Here is a 21236-nt window from a genome sequence, read left to right as displayed (position 1 = left end):
GAGGAAATTTCCTAAAGAAGTGTTTTCTTTAGCTTCTTCTGGAAGTGGAGTGCAATGGAATTTACAGCATGGATTCCAGAGCTGCTCTTCATGAAATTTCAGTCTTGAAAGTCAGGAAAGACAACTGGATGTAATTTTCAAAGATTCAGTATTTCCAGTATAGTCAGCTTTACAGATTCTTTCTTGTGTTTGTTTATTGTCTACATTATTCTTTTTCTTCTCCCTGTAAAACTCTTGCATTTTGAGTAGCCATTCCAAAACTCAGAAACCGCCAAAGTTAAGATTATACCTGTGTGCCTATCTTTCCCTCTTTGTATGTAGATTTTGCTGTAGTCTTTAAGTATAGATACATTGTTTCTTGAGTTCCATGTAAAGGAGATACTTGTTTTGTGTCCTCCTTCCTATTTGGTATTATTCTGATTATTTCAGAGAAACTTCCCATGTACAGGAGACACTTCTAGGTGTGACATCTGTGCAGCTCAGTGCTCCGCTTATAAAAACTTCCTGTAGTGTTGAAGAAGCATGCATCCAATTCTGTATTTGGTAGTTTTGGTACGCTGATATAGGAACTGTTTAACTGGTATACTGCTGCAGCTGGTTTGTCAAATATTCAGAGTCCCTGCTCATAAATGGTTCTTCCCTTCGATAATATGCAGGACTCCCCATAATTTCCACAGCTCAATTCAGGAGGCAGCTGAGAAGTAGAAAGTCATTTTTATGTATGATTTGGATTTCACATAGCCATGCTTAAAATTTCTCATTTATTATATTTTGGTGGGGAAAGTTACTGTGCAATAAAAACTGTATCATTATACCTACATTTAAAGGGGAAAAGGTAACTTGTTTCTGGATCTCCTGTCTAAAATAACGGATACATAAATTACAAGGTGAGACAGCAGTCGCAAGTAGTGCCAAAGATTGTAGATTTGGTTGGCTGTAAACGCGGTCAGCAATTCCACTCCAGGTATAGCAAATTTCAGTGACTGCTGGGGACCCTTCCAGCGCCAGAGGGGAGAACAGGCAGCCCCCAGCCACAGCACCCAAGCAGGCTCTGATCAAATGCTTACAGAGCAAGTTTGTTCCCCTTTCAGAGTCTCTTTAAAAGTGACAATTTAATGGGATCCATTACTGTCAGCTGTGGCCGGTTCTCTCTGCCTCCTCCCAGGCGAAGGCAGAGATTTATAGCCGTGGTGCAGCCACTCTGATGGGCTACTGTGCGTTCCTCCCGCTGCTGTCCTGGCTGGCTGCTCTCCAGATGGATCTTCCCAACAGCGGAGATGTTGTCCCCATCTCCAGGGTGCTTGGCTTCCTTTGGAGCCCTGTGCACCTATAACAAATAAATATGTAGATTATTAGGTCCTTGCTTCAGAGTGCACTGTGGTCCTCATGTGGTTTCTGCTGGTCCAAAAGAGCAGCAGCACTCCAGATTTAGGCAGAGCATTTCAGAGAAGGCTCTGCGGTCCATCATTTTTTAAATGAATGCATACTACCACATTTTTACCTTTTATAACCTTTGGATCGGGGATCAAGGAATTGCTCAGATGCCACTGCAAACCATCTTAACCAGTCTACATTTATCCATAGTGTTGCACAGTGACAGCTACATCTACAGAAACAAAAGTGAAAATTATTTATTTTTTTGAAAGTAAAGAAGAAATTAGGTGAACAGAGAGATGCAATCACAGCACCGAGAAGCCAAGTGGATGAGCTAGCTAAAAAGACCTTTTATCTTATCCCAAGTCCATGTGATTTTCGTAAACTGAATGATCATCTTGTGATTATATGAGCTCTGTTCTTGAATCTGGCCATTGATAAAAGTCTGGCAGGGGAGGGAGACAACGGGAAAACATCTTGCTAAGATTTTCCTGTGTCTGATTAATCAGCCCCAGTTCATTCACTCATGTCTTAAAGGTCATGTTTTCTCATCATCAAAGTTGCCCAGTCTCAGACTCTCCCTTGCCCCCCTGTGGCTTGGCTGAGTGAACAGTGATGCCCAACACCGGGCAAGGTGGAGGCAGCCCTGCATTTGTCCTGTAAGCTACACTGCTTTTTCAGCATCTCACCATGATTTCTGTCAGTCCTTGTACTGAGTGAGGTACATATCTCTGATTAGTGTTAGTTTAAGAGTCCTTATTGCTTGGAGGAACTGGTCAGTTGAGTCCTCAGGATCTGTGCAGTTGCTCATCCCTTGCACTGGCACAGACTGCATTTCATCCACCTTCCTCAGTCAGTTTTTCCATGTGGTCGAGACCATTTTGACTGTGTGTACTTTGACTGTGTATGGGAACTGGGAAGAGGGGTATGGCCACCATCTCACTCTTGAAAATGGTTGTTTGACAGCCTGGTCCACCTCCAAGTCGTCCCTCTGCTGTCACCTTTGGTAATGAGTTTCAGCTGCAGTGCAGAAAGGTGATTTTCCTCAACTACTGCCAGTACTGGAGAGCCAGACTTGCATATTTCTGGGTGTTTACTTGAACTCTGTTTTCTAGTCTCCAGGCATCTGAGTTTCACTAAACTGTTTGTTTTACAAGGTTTTAGTGAGTAGTTCTGTATTAGCAGAGTTTCTTTGTTGCTGAGTGCAGGGGAATGAAAATGCAGCATAAAGTAGTAAGTACAAGGTATTACTTGCTAGATTAGAGAGCTTCAATACAATGTATTTGTTTAGAGATCAATTTTCAAAACTAAGAGAAAAAAAAAAAGTGGAAAGATAACGTACCTGCGTTGATGAGCCATTCAGATGGATGCCTGAAAAATGTACCAGGAAGCATAATACTCAAGACATCTGGTTTATTTTGGCATGTTTGCATTCGTGTTATTTCTTCTGAATACTTTTGTTTTGCTTTCTGCATTGTTTTTCTACGTCACTTCATCCCTCCTTGGAAACTTCTTCTCTGCAGCACATCAGGCACATTTAGAATCATAGAATCATTTTGGATGCAAAAGACCCTCAGGATCATCGAGTCCAACCATAACCTAACTCCAGCACTAAACCATGTCCCTGTGAACCTCGTCCATAGGCCTTTTAAACACCTCCAGTGAGGGTGACTCCACCACTTCCCTGGGCAGCCTGTTCCAATGCCTGACAACCCTTTCCGTGAAGAAATTTTTTCCTAATATCCAATCTAAACCTCCCCTGGTGCGACTTGAGGCCATTTCCTCTTGTCCTATCACTTGCCACTTGGGAGAAGAGACCAACCCCCTCCATGCTACAACCTCCTTCCAGGTAGTTGTAGAGAGCAATAAGGTCTCCCCTCAGCCTCCTTTTCTCCAGGCTGAACAGCCCCAGTTCCCTCAGCTGCTCCTCATCAGACTTGTGCTCCAGGCCCCTCACCAGCCTCATTGCTCTTCTCTGAACTCTCTCCAGCACCTCAATGTCTTTCTTATGATGAGAGGCCCAAAACTGAACACAGTATTCGAGGTGGCGCCTTACCAGTGCTGAGTACAGGGGGCGATCACTTCTCTAGTCCTGCTGGCCGCACTATTGCTGACACAAGCCAAGATGCTTTTGGCCTTTTTGGCCACCTGGGCACACTGCTGGCTCATATTCAGCTGACTGTCAATCAACACTCCTAGATACTTTTCTACTGGAAAAAAAATCCGCTCAAGTTGGACAAAGGGAATAGAAATGTGCCGGGTGTTAGAAACAAGCGGGAGCTGTACTGTGGCACAGCCAGAGGCGGCTCTTTGCCGGCCATCCTGGCAAGCGGGTGCGGGGCCAGCAACCACGGGCACCGGCCAGGCCCAGGCTGGGCAGCTGCACTGGCTGCAGGGGGTTGTGGGGGGAATGGGGACAGCTGGTTGTGCACACAAACTGTGTGAGTCCCTCTGCTAGAGCAAGGGGAATTGTGCTTCAGCTAGCTTGCAGGCATCTATAAATATTTGTGGTGTAGTTTGCATTATTATTTCAGCTGAGCTGTAAACATTTGGTTGCTGATGGTGGGTTAGAAACTAGCACCTCTATAAATTTCAGACGGTGCAGAAATGCAGGGATTTTTATATTGGCTGACAATGAAAGTCCCCATGTCTCTTCTGATAAATAACTGTGGTGCCAAATATGTGGGGGAACTCTGTGAGCCTTTGTGGTGAAGGCTGGGAGGGGAGGAGGATGCAAAACCTGCCCGTGCGGGGAATTTCCTTAGAGCGTGCACATACCTTCTTTCTCCCGTGCAGGTTTGTGTTTGAGCTTGCCCTTTCCTCTTCACATGTTTCTGTCTCTGCCAGCAGCTAAATGAAGAGGCTAATTTGAGAGACTCCTACAAGTAATTGCAGCATGGTAATTACATAGCTAACATGAGTCTTTTCCTTGTCCTGCCTGCTGCAGGAATCTGCATGTCAAGACATGGATATAGCTTGGCAGGGATTTTTTTGTTTGTTGTACTACTTTGTTAGTGTAGCTGCTGCTTAGTATCTTTCCTTTCTAGTTCTGTGCAAAAAAATCCCATGTATGTCTAGTAAAATTACGATAAAATTGTCCTTGGAAGATGGTTCCCCCTGGTTTCCACCACCAAAAACCCAATGCATAAAATCAGAGACCCAAATTAAGTGTGTAAACCAAAATCAGTCTTACATTTTGGGGATAACATTTTGGAAAGTCTTTCCTGATGCTGTGCTTCCATGCAAGAGAGCAGCTACCTAAATGGTTTGGAAAAGTGTCATTCTTTACGAAGAAATACTGCGCTTAATTAATTCTTGCTCCTGGGAGGTCAACCTGGGGCACTCATTATTGTCTTAATTGGTGGTATAAATCCTGAGGCACTGGAGGGGAAGAGAGGAAAAAAATGATGAGCAGTTAACAACATATAGCCTTTTGGATAAGTGCTAGCCAGTTGTACAACCATCCTAGTGACATATTATGGTTTTATTGGGTTATAGGTCTGGTCCTCCGCAAATTAGGATAAAGGGAATTGATTTGCATAAACAAAAATATAACAAAATAGCAAAAAGGAATTATTCATTCCTGAGTTCTCCATTAAACTCTGTGAAGGAACTCAGTGTGCTGCAACTCAGAAGAGCGTTTCTTTGATCTCCTGTTATTCGTATTAAATTATATTCATTACTTTTCCCATCTGGAGTTTCCTAGCAGGCCAAAAATCATCCTACAGACATTACTGAAAGGAAGTTAACTGTAACTTTTTAATTGTATACATTTCATCTCCTTTTTTTTTTTTTTAATTTGAAGAAAGCAGATGGAATTGCATACCAGCGTCTTCCTTTCTGCTTAAATTACTCAAGTGGAGAAGCAGAAAATCTCAGCCGTTCTTACGCCTCACATATTGTTTCAAGGTGATGACTGTTCTGTCTGGAGACTTTGACATGTTTGCTAAAAAGGTCAGGAGTTCAGTGAAAATGGAAATTGTGGAGAAATCCATGTGTATTCTAGGGACGCTGTGGCACACTTGCTGGAGAAATCTGGCTGCAGATTTGCAACCAAATGAACACATCTCCCCTCTCTCATTAGTAGCTGCCTCTCTGCCAGCTGTCCAGTGGAAGAGTTTGAAACTCCCAAGGAAAAAAAAAAACAAGAAAATCAATGTTTTGATGTTTGGGGCATGTTTTTAAATATCAGGCCAAGATTTATGGAATCAGAAAATGTATTGGTGTGGGGCACCATGAAAAACAGGTTTCGTTTCCAGCCTCACCGGTGGCTAATAGCTAATTGGCGTTAGTAGCTCCATGAATAATTTCCTTGAAGCTCTTTCATTTTTTTTTTTTTTCTTGCCCTCTGAGGCCCACAGGACTTTTTCACCTTAGAAACTATAAAGGTTTATCAAGTGTGGCCTGCCCGTCTTTGCTGGAGAATTTCTTGCAGTTGCTGATGAGCATCCCCATTTTGGTAGCTCAGGGAGGGATGACACCTTCCACATCTGCCTGTCCCTGTCCTCTCAGCCTTTTTCTCTTTTTAAGAAGTGAGAGAACTCTGAAACCTTTCAAGCTTTTCTGTTTGCATAAAAGATAATGAAAAGAGAATAGGCCTTTTTTCCTCTTAGTGGGTTACTCTTAGGTCCACATGTCTGTATTCCCGTATGCGAGACATGGGATAACACCTGCTTATTTTTGTGAAGTGTTTTGAGTTCTGTTGATTTTCAAACAAACAAAACTGGTTTCAATAACAAATTTGTTTTTCTTCAGCTGTGGAAGGTTATGGCTGCTCTTCATCTGCAGAATAAATGGCTAACGAGATGAAATGTGGAAATAACAGCAATGACGGACAAACCCGGAGCACTTACCAAGGCAGGCGGGTGCCCAGCCCCTCTGCTGCGGGCAGCTGGCATCTCTGGGTGCTCTCCACAAGCTATTGACATTTAACAGTGTTTATTCATTTGTTTTTGCAAAGATCTGCCTGTCCTGCCCTGACATACATCATCAGTGCAATTTCCCTGCTTCCTGGCAGCGAGCCTTCCTCTACTTATTGTTGTAGCTGCTTCCATTTTGTGCCGGCGGTGGTTTCCAGCCACAATGTCAGACAATTAATTTGTTTATTCTGCAAGCTGTGACTTCTAAAGCGTGATAGACAGTGCAGACATCCCGGAAAAGTGCTGTGCAACTGGGAATGCAGTCATTTTAGCTTCCTTTTAGATAGCTGCTTTGGCAGCTTTCGTTACTTGTGGGGTCTCATGTTCTGGCTGCAGCCATTTTACAGTGTCTTTTACACTATGCAGAATTACTTAACAGCATATGCTGCAGCTTTTAGGTCTTCTATAAGCCTTTCTATGCAGCTCCTTTTGTGGGATTGCACATTATCAAGGCATTCCAGAGAAAATATTCCTGGTTAACAATTAAAAATTGTATCCTTCTGCCCTAACCTGACTGCCGATCCTACCAAGACTTCATGAGGAAGGGTTTTTTTTGGTCCTTGACTGCTGCCACCTGTAGTAAAGGTACTGCAGACCACGTTCGCTTCTTGAACATACCTGGGCAATTCCCTGGACACAGAACGAAGTGCAGATCTCATCACTGAGAGCGAGCGTAAACGTCTCTGATGCTCCAGCGAGAGTAGGAACAGGTTCCTTCCCTTGCAAGCCTATGTTTTACAGAGTTAGCAAAGATAGAAAAGAAGTTGTGCATCACAAAGAGATTTGTTTTGTAGGAAGGGTATATATTTGTACAGCACCTCTTTCAGAATAAAGCTAATGGTAGAGGTTTCAGATATGTTGTGGGCTAGATTTTCTTTTTAGTTGTTAATGGTTTTTATCTTTCCCTTCAGAGCTCAGTCAGTCATAGTTTATAAATTACAAACCGTACTGTAGAAAAGTTTTCTCTGCTCCTTTGTTTCTCTTATGATAAAGTAGCAATACACTTCACTCAGAAGCTTATTTTGCAAATTTACAAAAGAATGGCCTCTAAATCTGCAGGAGTTGTAGCTGGCTGCCTGTGTTTGGGGGTAGTCAAAGCTGAACCAGATGAACCGAGTAGGCTGTTCAAACAGATGGAGGTTGCAGTAGCCCTTCTCTGATGATGACCCTATCCCTGGCTTGCAGTGCACCTTCTCAACTTGTAAGCCCACTGCGTCTGCATATAAGATTTGGCATGCCCTTTGCTGGCAAAATATTTGTAAGACGTTTTTGAGATCAAATGATCCATCTCTCCATGTGATGTGCATAACTTGAGCTCTAAATCATCTGATTTGCCAAAATCAGCTGGACAGTGAAGGAAAGGGAGTCGTACAGATTCCCTACCAGATATGTAAGGGTAGGAGTTCATGCTAACAATTCTGTAAGACTTCATAAGCTTAAACACTTAACAATATCTTGAGGACTATCCTTAATGACCTGCTTTGTATTCAGATAATCAGTGGCATAATGGCTTTCATAATATTACTGGAATAGTTAATATTTTCTGTAGGCGCTGCTGCTCTTCACTGAGGTCTCTAATGTTGACAAACTACCAGGCGAATACTACAAAAGTAAGTGTGACTGGAATGAGGTGGGTTTTTTTGGCATTGTGTTGAAGTTATTATAGATGGACTAAATAGGTTGTTTAGTTCTAAGCAATAGACCTAGTAAACTGGGTTTATTTGCTGCTTAATGCATATGGTTTCATGTATCAGTCTCTGCTTTCAGTGCAGCAGATAAGATATCAACACAATTAAAAGTGAAAAATAATCTGTCTGCTCTGCCAGTGGTGGATGCTCAGAGAACACACGCTGATACAATAGATTTCTGAATAATTTATACTCAGCATTTTTTCCTTGCACTCGGTAAATGAGGACGCCTAATGTGGCATGGTCAGAGTGATACTCTATCTGTCATCCATTAAGATAACAAGATTGGTGGGCCTGGGAGGAGCGTGGCGTGGTGCGCAGAAAAGATGAGATTAACAATTGAAACGTTTGTCTGAAATGCTTTGTGTGAAGAATGCCGATAAAAGCAGCTCGGAAGGATGGAATTAATTCATAAGTGTGATTTCTGCAAAGCCTTGTTTGTCTTTGCTAAAATAAAAACACAAGATCCGTGTTGCTTTCAAAAGCTGTGGATAAAAGGAATATTAGAGCAAATCACTGTTCCTGATAGGTCTTCAGTAGTTTCCTCTACTTTAAATTCAAGTACTTTGTAGGTGCTATCGAAAACAATTATGTATGACAGTAATGTTTTATGTCTCACAGAATGGGGTTTTTTAATCTATTCATAAGGCATTTTAATTTCAAAAAAAGACTCGTTTGTGCTTGTTTTTTTGGCACAGGAGTGTCTCATCTCCCATCACAGGGTGTTAATTTGGATGAGATGTTAAAATATTTGTATCAGAATTCGCTCATGTAAATATTCAGCCAAACAGACTACTTTTGAGGTGAATGGATTACAGTAAGTAGTAGCTTTCTTTTCCAAAAGCCAGGAGGCACCTGAAGTTGATTAATTTATAAGCAGCGGTGGTTTGCTGTCTCTGAAGTTTCTGACAACTTCTTAAGGTTAAGTCACATTCGGAGTTTCTTAGTTTTTGAAGAAGCTGTTGGGGTTGTGAGATCAGATGGAAGTAATTTGACAAAAAGCACTTGGAGGAAAAAATAAGGCTTGCTTCTGTCTTGGCTATTTTTAGTAAACTGGCCAGTCTGTTATACCTGTGCTATCTGGAACCCAGCCTTGCAGTGGTTTAAATGTGCTTTTCTGTTTAACTGGGCAGCAAGTGCCCACTCTGCCCTGCCCACAGCTGCTGGTAATAAAAGCAGGTGAAGTCCGGATACCCACAGAGGGATAACTCAGGACACTGCCTGGCTTTTTAGCTCGGTGTCAGATTTTGGAAACATTTCTGGGCATGACCCCGCTTGCAGTGCCTCCTAAAATTTGTGGCTGCCCAGCGTGAGGCTTGTGGAGGCAGGTGGCCAAACCGAGCCCCAGCACCTTGAATTTGCTCTTTGCCTGCCAGTGCTCGAACTCCTGTCACCCCCACAATAATGGCTTTTGTTTGGGGTTTGTATGCAAAGAAATCGAATAATATTTATAATCCGGACATTCTTCTTAGTGCCTGTCCAGAGGAAATATTACAGATCAAATCTTTTCAGTGACGTATTGCTGACGTTTTGAAACGAATTTGCCACAAATCTTAGTAGAAATAGTATCTTAGTGTTGTCTTAGGGAAGAGTACTTGTGGAGTGGGCGCTAACATGCTGTTGAGAAAAAGATTCTTCATTTTGAGCAGGACCACATTATACCTTTGTTCACCTGAATATTTCACGTAAACAAATTCATTTTTATTTCTGTTTCATGAGTAACTCCAGGAAGAAAATCAAATACAGGTGTCAAAAATTAGTTTATAAAACAGTCTAAGATTCTAAAATTAATATCCTCATCTCTAGCTTTCACTGTGTGTAGGAAGATGTTTCCTGAGGAGGTTAGGCTGTTGAAGAAACTGCCTTCATTTTGACCTGGAGATCTGCTTTTTTAAAGTTTGCTCTTCTTAAGCCTTTTGTATTAGCAATGAGTTAATGAATGCTTTACATTTGCTGTCTGCAGAAGCTAGATCACTTTTGTTGGCCTGTGTGGTCAGCTTCCTATGCTAAAGACTGAGACAGCCTCCTCTGCTTTCCTTCCTGATGGGCTGTAATTAAACCCTAGGTTAAAAGGACACAGAACCTACATTTGAGTGTCAGAAGTTACCAGTCACTGGGTGCCATGAGCCACTGTTTATATTTTGGTGAAGTACAGGTATATTTAGAGGAGGCTGTTTGCTCTTTTCTCTGTATTGGGTGACACTTTTGAAGCTCATATTTTGTTTCAAGTGGTGCCCATGTCAAGCAAACCAGAAGTCTCTTGAGTGTGGGTACACGGCAACCTCTGCCCCCAGGCATGTGAAAGCAAAGAGGAGGATTTGGGGGCTGGTTTGGTTTGGTTTTGTGTTTTAAATTGCTACAGTTGTTCAGGGTGGTGAGACAGCTGCTGCCTGAGAAGGTTGTTTTTGTTCGTTTTGGCCATTTTGTTTGCTGCCCTGTCAGGAGAGTGATTCTGTCGGTGACTGTGGGTGTTCATTTACATGCAGCACTAGATGAAGCCGGGGTGGCTGCATGGGAGGCCACCAGTCCTGGCTTCCCCTGCCTCTTTCCAAATGAAAAGTGGTGACTGAATAAGCCATATAGAGACCCTTGAACCAGCTTACACTTTCTGTCTGTTGAATTAAACCAAAATAGATGCCACAGACTCCTCAGTTCTAGTTAGCATCGTCAGCAATTGCCACAGAGCTGGGCATCGCAATTAAGCAAGTGTCAAAGCAAGAAAGTGACTGTTACCATAAACGTTCTTCTTGGCAAGTAAACAAACATATACACACTTGCCATACTTTCCGTTGCGAAGATTGAAGCAATGTTAATGGTCAAAAGTGTGGAATATAACAAAGCAGTTTTATTAATAACTTAAAAGGTTTTAATTGTCTAAACAGATATATTTAAATTCTTCTTCTGTGTCCAGTAGCATTAAGAAAAGAAAGGAGCGAGGAGTTTTTATTTAGCTCTTAGATGGTATTATTAAGTATCTTCTAAATCAGAGGAGCTGACTCCAGGATGAGGCTTGCCTGTGCAAGAGCTGCAGGAGACTATTGCCAAGGGTTACGTGATTAAGGAGGCATTTTTCAATTCTGAGTGAATTTGAGGTATTTTCATAACATTAGCATCTATTGCATGTTGGGTGTGCAAGGAATTCATGACCAGCCCTTACTGGCTGTGCCCGCCCTACCACTCCCTGATCATATGGCCAGAAACTCTCCCGGTTAACTCTGAACGATAGGGGTTTTTTTGGCTTTTGAGCTACTTGCATATCTCTGAGTGCTTCTAGGAGAGCAAATTTTATAGCTTAACCATGATTGCATCTTTAGGCAAATGCGTTGTGGGCACAGAGCTATCGTCTGTGGCATCAAGTTTACCGCTGCCCTGTAGGGTGTAAACATGCGGCTGGTTTAAGAGTTTTAACCTCTCAAGCCCTGCAAGAAATATTACATTTTGAACTATTCTGCTATAATTCTGTGATCGTGACTGAAATTTGACCCTGGTGCTTGCTGAAACGATTTTCAAAATCTGAGTGAGAAGGTTAAATAGTGCTGTCAAATTTCCAAATGTCTGTTGCAGAAATACTTTCGCTGAATATCTGTGGGTTGACCTCCGAAATGTTTAAAGCAATCATATTTTTTTTTTTACTTTTTTCCTTCATTATTATATCATATTATCTAAAGCTTGTGTTTTGGTGCAGATAAAGAAATCAACTTGTTTTTTGCCTTTTTTTTCTGTGCCAGCTAACCTTGCTATTTATGGCTGTTTTTCTCTCTTTTACTTGCTGAAGGACAAATCCAGTCCAATGGTGTTCCTTAAGTATAAACCAGACCTCTAGTGCTCTTTAATTTATGTTCCAGATCATTGTAATTACTTGATTATTTTCACAGCTGTATCTGAATAAGACAAAAAATGCTGTAATTGGCAACTTTTACAAGTTCGCAACTCAATAACCTGGTGCTGGAATATTTCCACCTGCAGAAGACTCATTAATTGCTGTAGGAGTTCCAGCAGCTAAGAGACCTGGGTTTCAAATCATTTCTGTTTTTACGTGCAGCCTTCAAACTAGAGAATCTCTGCAGTAACAAAAATAGACAGGACCTTTAGGCTGAGAGAGGATGTCAGTTGTTGGATGAGTGTTTGAGTTCCAAGTGGATCTGTTAGGAAGGCCTTTTTTTACCCAACTCATTACTATATCCATGAGCCCAAACCATTTTTATTTGGGCTTTTTTTGTAAAATCTAGGACTTCGTTTCCTGTTTCTACTTCTAGTTTTGTTTATTTTGGCTGTAGGTTGCATTATTTAATTAGTTTTTATTTAAGAGATGCATCTTATGTTGCAAGAAACAGTACTAAATTACAGTAAGACTGAGTCTTTAAAGATGCCATACTCCAGCCATAACTTTGAATTTATTTTGTTATTTTAAAACTATGTTAGTGCCTGTCTCTAAGGGTTGTGGGAAGCTCAAAAGTTTATTTGATTTCTTTCTTTCTTTCTTGATTTCAGGGCTTTTTCCGCAGGAGTATCCAGAAGAACATGGTTTACACATGTCACAGAGATAAAAACTGTGTTATCAATAAAGTTACCAGAAATCGCTGCCAGTACTGCAGACTACAGAAGTGCTTTGAAGTGGGAATGTCCAAAGAATGTAAGTTGTCTTCAGAAGCGATTTATTGTTTGTCATATCCTACATATACATGGCAATCCAAAGGGAGAAAAATATTAGGCAGTTATGTGATTGAAGCCAGTATCTGCATTCATATGTAAAGAACAGGGTATGGATTTTATACACAGCTTCAGACCTAAACCTTACAAACTTCTGAGTGCTTAACTTTGCAGCCTAAATGCCATCAGTTAAGAACCTGTAGTGCAGTGCATTACCTGTGCAGTGCGGCCACCCTGCGTGAATGTGAGAACTCCCAAGTGGGTAATTTTGCCAGGTTTCCTAAAAGAACAAACCCACACATACTTACTTTAAGATTGGATTATCTCCCATCTGCTCCAGAAATGGCTTTTTGGGGCAAGAGAGTAAGGGGAACAGAACTGGCTTCCTCAGCTCAGTTTCAGTCCTCCCACTACCCTGCAGAATGGCTTGTGGCTTTGCTGGGCTTGCTCTCAGCCCAGGCTGTCATTTCACAAGGGCTTCCCAATGGTGCAGTTAGAATCATAGAATCATATTGGTTGGAAAAGACCTTTAAGATTGTCAAGTCCAACCATTAACCTAACACTGTCAAGTCCACCTCTAAACCATGTCCCTAAGAAGCTCATCTACATGTCTTTTAAACACCTCCAGGGATGGTGACTCCACCACTTCTCTGGGCAGCCTGTTCCAATGCCTGACAACCCTTTCCATGAAGAAATTTTCCTAATATCTAATCTAAACCTCCCCTTGCGCAACTTCAGGCCATGTCCTCTTGTCCTTCAGACTTCTTCAGCTTTGCACCTTTTCTCTCATGTCACTGCAGGTGCCAGAGGTCCTTCTTTCAGTGGTAGTGCCAGTTTGTTCCATTTTACAAAGCCAATGGTACAGCAGCCTTGAGTCTTCTGTTCTTACAACAAGCTGACAAAGCACATAAAAAACCCAAAGGGTTTTCCTCTCCCTTCTTTTCTAGAAATCTCTGATTTGCCCTTTAAATAAAAAATTAAAAAAAAAAAAAAAATAGGTAGAAATCTGTAGTTTTTCTCCTTTTTCAGTTTATTGATTTACCTGTCAAGCATGAAAATTTAGCTAAAAAAGCCATTCTCAAATCCCTGTGGGGTAATGCTTCTGAAACTTTCTCATTTTTGATTGGAGTGATTGCAGCGGCAAAAAAGTCTTCAGTGTAGTGATTTATTTGATTGTTGAGGGTTTTTACTTCTATCAGTGATGTTCCTGATTTCAATAGGACAATTCCACTAATAAACATGACAGAAATTTGCAGTGTGTGCATAAGAGAAGTTGGGGAAAATTGCCTCAAACCACTTCTTTACTTTAATTCACCCACAGGAGTTTCTTGGAGAGACTTTAAGACCAGAAGCAAAAAAAAAAGTGACACCGATGAGACGTTTATAACTGAACTAAGACTTAAATTAGTTCTCATCCTCAGCATTTCTCCTTCCTGAATTTTGTGGGACTTCCCAGAAGTTCCCTTCTCTGTGCTTGGGCAGGAGCTGGAGGGGTCCCAAAGTCACACTGGTCCCTCTTGTGTGCATCCTTTTTTTTCTCTCCCAGCCTCTTTTTCCTCTCTTCCTAGAGGAAAAGTGTGTAGGAGCAGAGGAAGAACCAAACACATATTTAGAACCACCTTGCAGTGTTTCCAGCTCCTTTTCATGGAAATCTTAAATTGTAGTTGTTGAAAAGGGCCAACGTCAAATTTCAAGCAACTGGGGGAGCTAGGAGGTCTTAGGATTTCCATTATTTCACTGTCCTTGTTGGGTTTTCTGGTTTTCTTGTGTGCCTGAAGTGCACTTCTCTGTACTTACGTATAGATTTACTGGAGTGGAGACCATGATAGGAGTAAGGGAGAAGGCAGGCTAAATACAAAGACACACAAAGATGTAAGATTGAATGAGGAGGATTTTATTGATAGGTATTTGACTGTGTATGTATCTGTGCACATGAAGCTTTTTTCTTGATAAAAAACATGTGGTGCAGTTTGGAAGGGAAGAGAGAACACTTCTCACCTGAGAGCTTGTTAATCTTGAATTCTTAAGGATTTTATTGCTGATGTGAAGTAGTAATCTTATTAAATGCTGCAACGTCACATCAGATGAGGTTTTGGAAATATCAGCAGTATTTCTAACAAGTTAATCAAAGTTACTTGGGGTAAAGTATAAAGATGGATGATGTTTTCCCCAAATGGGGATTCCCCAAATGGATTGTTTTCCCCAAAAGGGTAGCTGGAGCTTTTCCAGCAAGAATTAAGGTTTTGCTCTGCCTGTTTCTTTGGGCAAAGTGAGAGAAATGGCCCTTTGGCAGTTGCCTTTATCTCAAACCACTACAGGCACTGAAGGGGGAATAACAGGTTGGAGGGGGAACAGAGGATACTGGGGAGAAGCGAGGGATGTCCTCTGGCTGCACTTCTGTAGAAGGCATTTGCAAAGCAATAGAGGAATTATTTTAAATGTCATCAGTTTGAATGCAGTTTGTCTTGTCTTCTGGGTTTAAGCATTAAGTCTGAAGCTATTCCATGTTACCTCTTCATAAACAGGAGTTTTTCATCTCTTTACAAGATTTGAAAAACTCTTATCTGACCTTCTTTCATACATATCTCCAGGTTTCAAGTCCATTTCTTTAGAAGTTTGTGTAAACAAAGGCACATTTGTCAGTGTGCTTTTTCTTACCAGACAGAGGTTTTTCTTTTACCCCAGTACCTTATTCACATTTCGGTTTTCTGTCTTCTTACAATTCTGTTATCTTGTAACGTGAAAGCCACGAACAAAGGACAGAAAAAAGTATCAGAGAAATCTCAGAGGGAAACAAGCCTACAATGCTCAAACCAGTCCCAAATGGGGAAAGTTGTGGTGGTGGGCAGCTGCAAATAGGAACCCCAAGGTCTCTTCCCAGGAGGTGAGGAGGAGTAAATGCAGAGTTTCAGTATACAGAACAATCTGTGCTTAAATACTACAGTCCTGTGTTTATTTGTTCTGCCTTTAAAGGGCATGCAAAAGTACTTGCATATGTGACTCCTTTTGAGCTTAATGAGAGTTACTCACAAACATCAGAGATGAGAACTGACTGCCTAGCCTGTGTGATAAGGAAGGTTTTAAGAATGCTGGTACAGTGTTTTGGAAGAGAAGATGTACTGAGCATTTCTTCCATGCTTTTATCTCGTTTAAGAGAATGAAGTGAGAAGATGAAGGAATGCACCAAATTTGCATTTCTTTATAGGTTGTTTTGTTTGTGTAGGGAAAAAAAAGTTATCTTCAACCCCATGTTTGTCCTGAGATCTGATCAGGAGAGGTCAATAACAAAACTGCCTCCAAGGCAGGAGTGGAGCTATTTGCCTTGTGATAATATCTGCAGGACCAGCTGAAACTGGATCCCACTAGTGTTGGGACTGTCTTTCATTGTGCAGTCCCTGTTGCAAAAAAAGTTTGTGCTCCAAATAGACAAGACAAAGGGTGTGAGGTGAAACGGCTTAGTGATGACCGTCCTGTCATCCTACAACAGGGCAAAACACAGCTCGAACTAAAGCCTTGCCTGTCTTTCATCAGATCGCCTTCCTTCAGAAACCGCTGAGCTTGTGTCCCTGCAACCTGAGCTCTTGGCGTGACAGCCCCGAGCCAGCCCCGCCACCAGCACCGCATCAGATTTTGGGTTCACTCTGTGGCTGTCCCACCTCACTTCATGCATTGGGTGCTCAGGAGCGTGTGCATGCAGCTGAGGCTCTGATCCCCACTCCAGACCATCTTTCTTACCCTTGCAGCCTGTTAATTTTTTTAATTAACATGTCGAGACAAATGGTGAGCCCACAGGGCTATTTTTTTTTTGTTGCTGCTGCTGAAGTGAGAAGGCTACTAAGGCTGACAGAGGCTCATTATGTGATGGAGAGCCTTAGGAAACTAACCTTTGCCCTTCTATTACGTGATCTCTAAGCTGACGTTGAAGCACCATCCTTGGCCTGACCTCAGGTGTCAGCCAGAAGCGCCCTGTTGCCTGGATGCACGGACCTGGGTCCTCGGGAGCCAGCGAGGGGTCATGCGTACGGTGCTGCCCCCCGCAATTAGAGGAAAACATTGGGAGCTGGGCAAAACTCTCCAGCAATAATGGACTCTTTCAAGCAGGATGCTGGAACATACGCTGCGTAAGGTGAAGCCCACCCTTAAAGAAAACCTAAGCTGCATTTATAGCAGGGAACAAGGGGGAAGAAAATGGAGCTTCCTTCTGCCACAACTGCTCGGCTTAGCCCAGCAGCTTTTCCACCTCCATCCTCCCTGTGTTACAAAATTTGCTGGCTGCAAGGGCTGTCGCTGTGCTTGGTAATGTGCAAGGTGCCCCTCAGACACGCACCCAGCCTGTGTACTGGGGTGTGATGCAGGGGAGCCCTGTGTGCTGGCATAAACCTCATCTGCCGTGCACTCTAATAGAGCAAAATTACGTTTATAAAGGCATGGAATTATTGTTCCAGATTGCTTCAGTGCACTGAAGCAATGTTGAGATTTGTAAATCTGCTTACAATTAACCTCCCTGGAGGGAGGGAAGGAGGAAGGGAGGGAATGCAAGGGAATTACCATGAAGTGGAGAGAATCCAGTTTTTGTGCTCCATATATGTTGGGTTTTTTTGGACTTGCACAGAAATGTCTGTTAGTTTTTGTCACAAACTTCAAAGTCTTATAATATTTAAATGTTTGTGCTTCTCCAAACATATGATTACATTCTGCTGCTAAACAATAGAATGAATTGGTTTAGTTATTTTGATTCCAGCTTGAATTAGCAAGCAGGAAGCATCAGCTTGAAGAACTGTCATGTTTGCGTTTTTTCATTTTGTTTCAGACTCTTTAGTGAGGTGCAGTTCTGTCTCCAGTGAATGGTTAGGTGGAGGGCTGGTCTGTGTAGTTATGTTTGAGAAGTTCATGCAGATTCCACTGATGTAGTTCTAAAGTGAATTAATTAGAATGCATGAAATCTTTGTTTAGGCACTTTTAGTCAGAACTAAAGGGGGCTTTTATTCTTTTTAGCCAGTAGAAAGCACTGGATGTAAGAATTGCTTTTGCTTTGCTATGGGCTAGATTTTTAACTAGATACCTAAATACCACACAGTGGCTGGAGGCTTTTTCACAAATTCCAGCGTGGTTGCCTCGCTTACTAAGTCCTGACTCGCTTTGCTCTATCGAGGGGCATGAGCTAAATATCAGAGTGGAAATCACAAAACCTTGAGTTCTGTTCTGGGACTAATTCCTCTCTCTAGACACTACAGGCCTATTAGACTAGTTTTCCTGTCTTGAGAGGTGGAAATGATGAGTCTTTTTACAGGGGCTGGGAGACCTTGCATTCTAAGTGCTTTGAAGGCAAAAGATATAATCCGTGGAAAATACTAGTGAAATTAAGGATTTGAGTATACGCATAGTGGGGAAACTGTGTCCAAGCCACACAGATTGCAATTTTTCCATTTTATTAAGGTTGGGTTGGGGTTTTTTAGTTGCTGATCAGATAGGAATGCTTGTATTTATTTTTTCAAGCTGAGAAATTGGGAACTTTCAAAAGTTAATGCCAAACACTCATTATCACTGATGGGTAGATTTTTTTAATATGAGAGTGAAGCCAACATGAAGGGTCTTCCTGCTACAAAAACCACAGCGCTCTAGTGTCAGTCTCTCCTCTGCCAGAGATAATGCACACTTTGTTATGCTGGATGGCTGAAAATGATGTATATACAATTAAAATTCCCTTGTAGAGAACTGAGTTCTACTTGTTGCCCGTTCTTTCCCATGCTTAAACAAACATCTTTTGCTTTTAGCATTGGTTCGGTGTCTTCAGAGAAGCAGATCTGGTTTTCTTTTCTCCTTTTGGGGTCTGCTTCTTTAGTGTTTTAGCCATACCCCCTGATTTTGCATAGCTTTCACTTGCCAGCTTTAATGTTTAAAGAAGCAACTTAGATTGAATGTTATTATTCATAATTTACTCTATGTTCTGTGAAGATGGTTATGTAATAGCAGTAATTGCATCAACTCACCTAATGAGCTTTCCCTCCAGTGCCATGTACAGCAGATTAATAGCCCATGAATTCATTTGCAGCTCGTTGTGTTTCAGAAAAGTATTTCAGGCAGCAATTAATAAACTGCTAAAGAAAATAACATAAAAAATGATTTGATTTTTTTTTTTTTTTTTTTTTTTTTTTTTTTTTTTTTTTATTATGTTAACTCTCCAGCTGAACAATTTATTGGCACCTTTCATGATGTGGCTAAGTAAATTCTGTCCTAATTCCTCAAGCAGAGCGTGATTAGTGAACCCTGCTCAACTCAAGGCTGTTTGGTAATTAGTCTGATCTTTATATCCTAAAATGTTAGGGAAAAGTATGAATAACGTCCTAAAGTTCTCTTTTTCTTCTGTTCATTGCCTTTCAGGCATTACGCAAATAGCTGTAACTTTAAGCCATAACACGCTAGTGCTGCAAATGTTTTTGGTTTTTTTCTCCCCTTGCTTGCGTAGAAACCCCATAATTGTGTAAGCTAAGAACCCCTGGCACCGTTTCTGTGCTGCTTGTTGTTGGCTCCAGCGTCCTGTACCTCCCAAGTGGTGGGACTGAGCCCGGAGCAGGGACCCAGGGAGGGTCAGGGGCTGCTGCTGCCCTGTGGGAAGATAAACCAGGGGCCGAATGCCACTGGAGAGGGAGATACTGGGAGAAAGGCTCAGAGAGGGAAGGGAGAGCAGGGAAACTCCTACTTTTTGCAGCGTGGAGGGAGTGAGGTGGTTGAACCCGATGGGAGAAGAGCAGCAGTGAGATGCCAGGGCTGTGGCCACTTCCATGGGAAAGTGGCTTGGAGAAGCAGGAGACACCACTGAACGTGGCCTATCTTGCCATTACTCTTTCCACCCCTCTTCTTTTTTTTTTTTTTTTAATGTGTTTATCAAGTTTTTAATATTTTACATCATTTCTTGTTCAAAAAAAGTTCTCTCTCCCTCCTCACCTTCATCCAAAAAGAACACTAGGCCTTGGCTTATCTTTAAAAGTAGTAAAATATATGTATTTTTTAAAACCTCTTCCCTCATTTTGGACTCTTGAGGACTGAGTAAGCATAAAGGGAATTCCTTCAATAAGCTCATACAGAGATTGATTACATGTCCTCAGCTGGAAGTTACATTAAGACTTATTCACCAAGGTATAGCTACCGTGGTGAACTTTTCATCGCTCTCTGCTGTCTCTATGACAACACAGATCCTGGCAGAAGTTACCAGGGCTCATGTGGTCTCTGCAGCCTTTGTCTGCATCCATCAATCCTAGTCCTTGGCTGCTGTAAATATATGCCTTTCTTACATTTTTGTTTAACAAGGTGTTATATTAAAGTTGTGACACTTCTAAAGTTATTACGCTAATCATTTGTACTGCAGTACCTGACCGAGCTCTGAAAGAGGCGTGCGATAAGAAAAGAAAAAGTGTCAGATATTAGTAGACTTTCTGAAGGCCTCTTGATCTTGTCCTGTAGAAGAAATTCAGCTGAACGGCACAAAGTCCTTGTACAAGTAACTTTTCTTTCATTATAGGTGAAACTTGAAGATAACTAGAGCCAGCGAAAAGTGTAACACACACACACACACACACAGTCTAATTTCAGCTCACACCTGCAGCTCACTCCAGAGAAGTACATTTTACTGTTCGGTAGCTCTGGCAAAGTCCTCAGATGTGATTGAACCCATTTTTATCTCAAGGGAGCACATTTCATCAGAGCCCACAGAGTGGGTAATGCCTGTCTGTTGGTGCTAGCAGCTCAGGTTTCCGTGGTGGTCCTGCCACATGCCACCTTCTCTGGAGGGTCCAGTACTTTCACGAGGACAGTTAGTGGCACTGACACAGGTGGAACTTCCCATTTTTTCATCTCACACCTTTTGGGGTTTTTAGGGATCATCACATTTTCTTCAGTCAGTTTCCCAGTAACCAGCATTTTGGGTGGGTATCTTTTACAAAGCAGCTTCTTAACATGGATTGGGTTGTTTCCGTGGCCTTTTTCTGTTATTTCTTGTCTCTCACTTTGGTTTTGGGGCATCCATGAGGGAGTTACAGCATTACTCCAGATGGTAAATATAAAGACACTGGCTCCATGCATTCATGTTGCCATTGCAGGTAGCCTTTGCCTTTTCTTGAGTTTAATACCGCTTTTGGGCCAGGCAAAACCCTGGGTTTTCTGCCGTGTGCTGTGCTGGGCAATGCTGCTGCACGAGCAGATAGGAAATCGGGAGGCAGCCTGTCCCTGCCCGGGCCCTGTGCTCCGAATCTCAGGGGTGAGGCCACGCTTGCTTGGTCATGCAGACATAACTGCTGAGACCCCAATCCCATGACCTCAAAAGCTTTGTTTCAGAGCTTCCATTCTTCCTTTATGCACTCAGCTCACTGCTTTGTATTCCTCATTCGGATCATTTTCTTGTTCGGGGGCACAGGGCATCTTTGATGCATCTCTTTCTCCTAATTGCCATTGTGCTGTGCTGGTTGTGCTTTCTATACTGGCACCTTGTGGTTTCTCTGCTATCCTTTTTTTTCTCCCTTTGAATGTTGTTGGTTTTTTTTTTATTATTTTGGGTTGTTGAATCTGAAAGATGGAGAAATGTCCACGAGATAAATATCAGTCTGGGAAC

General features: G+C 42.0%; 1 protein-coding gene across 7 annotated transcripts in view; it reads left to right on the top strand.

Moving 5' to 3' along the window:
* Positions 1 to 21236, top strand: part of RARB (retinoic acid receptor beta) — a 318254-nt gene that overhangs the window by 259569 nt on the left and 37449 nt on the right. For 4 of the 7 annotated variants that reach the window (XM_082046117.1, XM_082046116.1, XM_082046115.1 and 1 more), the window contains 2 exons: positions 7843 to 7903; positions 12473 to 12614. In XM_082046117.1, coding sequence (XP_081902243.1) covers positions 7843 to 7903; positions 12473 to 12614 — 203 coding nt within the window. The remainder of the gene's footprint in view (positions 1 to 7842; positions 7904 to 12472; positions 12615 to 21236) is intronic. The other 3 variants (XM_082046113.1, XM_082046112.1, XM_082046114.1) reach the window with 1 other exon arrangement.

Source organism: Streptopelia decaocto (assembly GCF_964273445.1).
Source record: "Streptopelia decaocto genome assembly, chromosome: 2".
NCBI classification, from domain to species: Eukaryota; Metazoa; Chordata; class Aves; order Columbiformes; family Columbidae; genus Streptopelia; species Streptopelia decaocto.
Note: the sequence above shows the minus strand (reverse complement) of the source record. Positions and strands in the feature narration are given on the sequence as shown.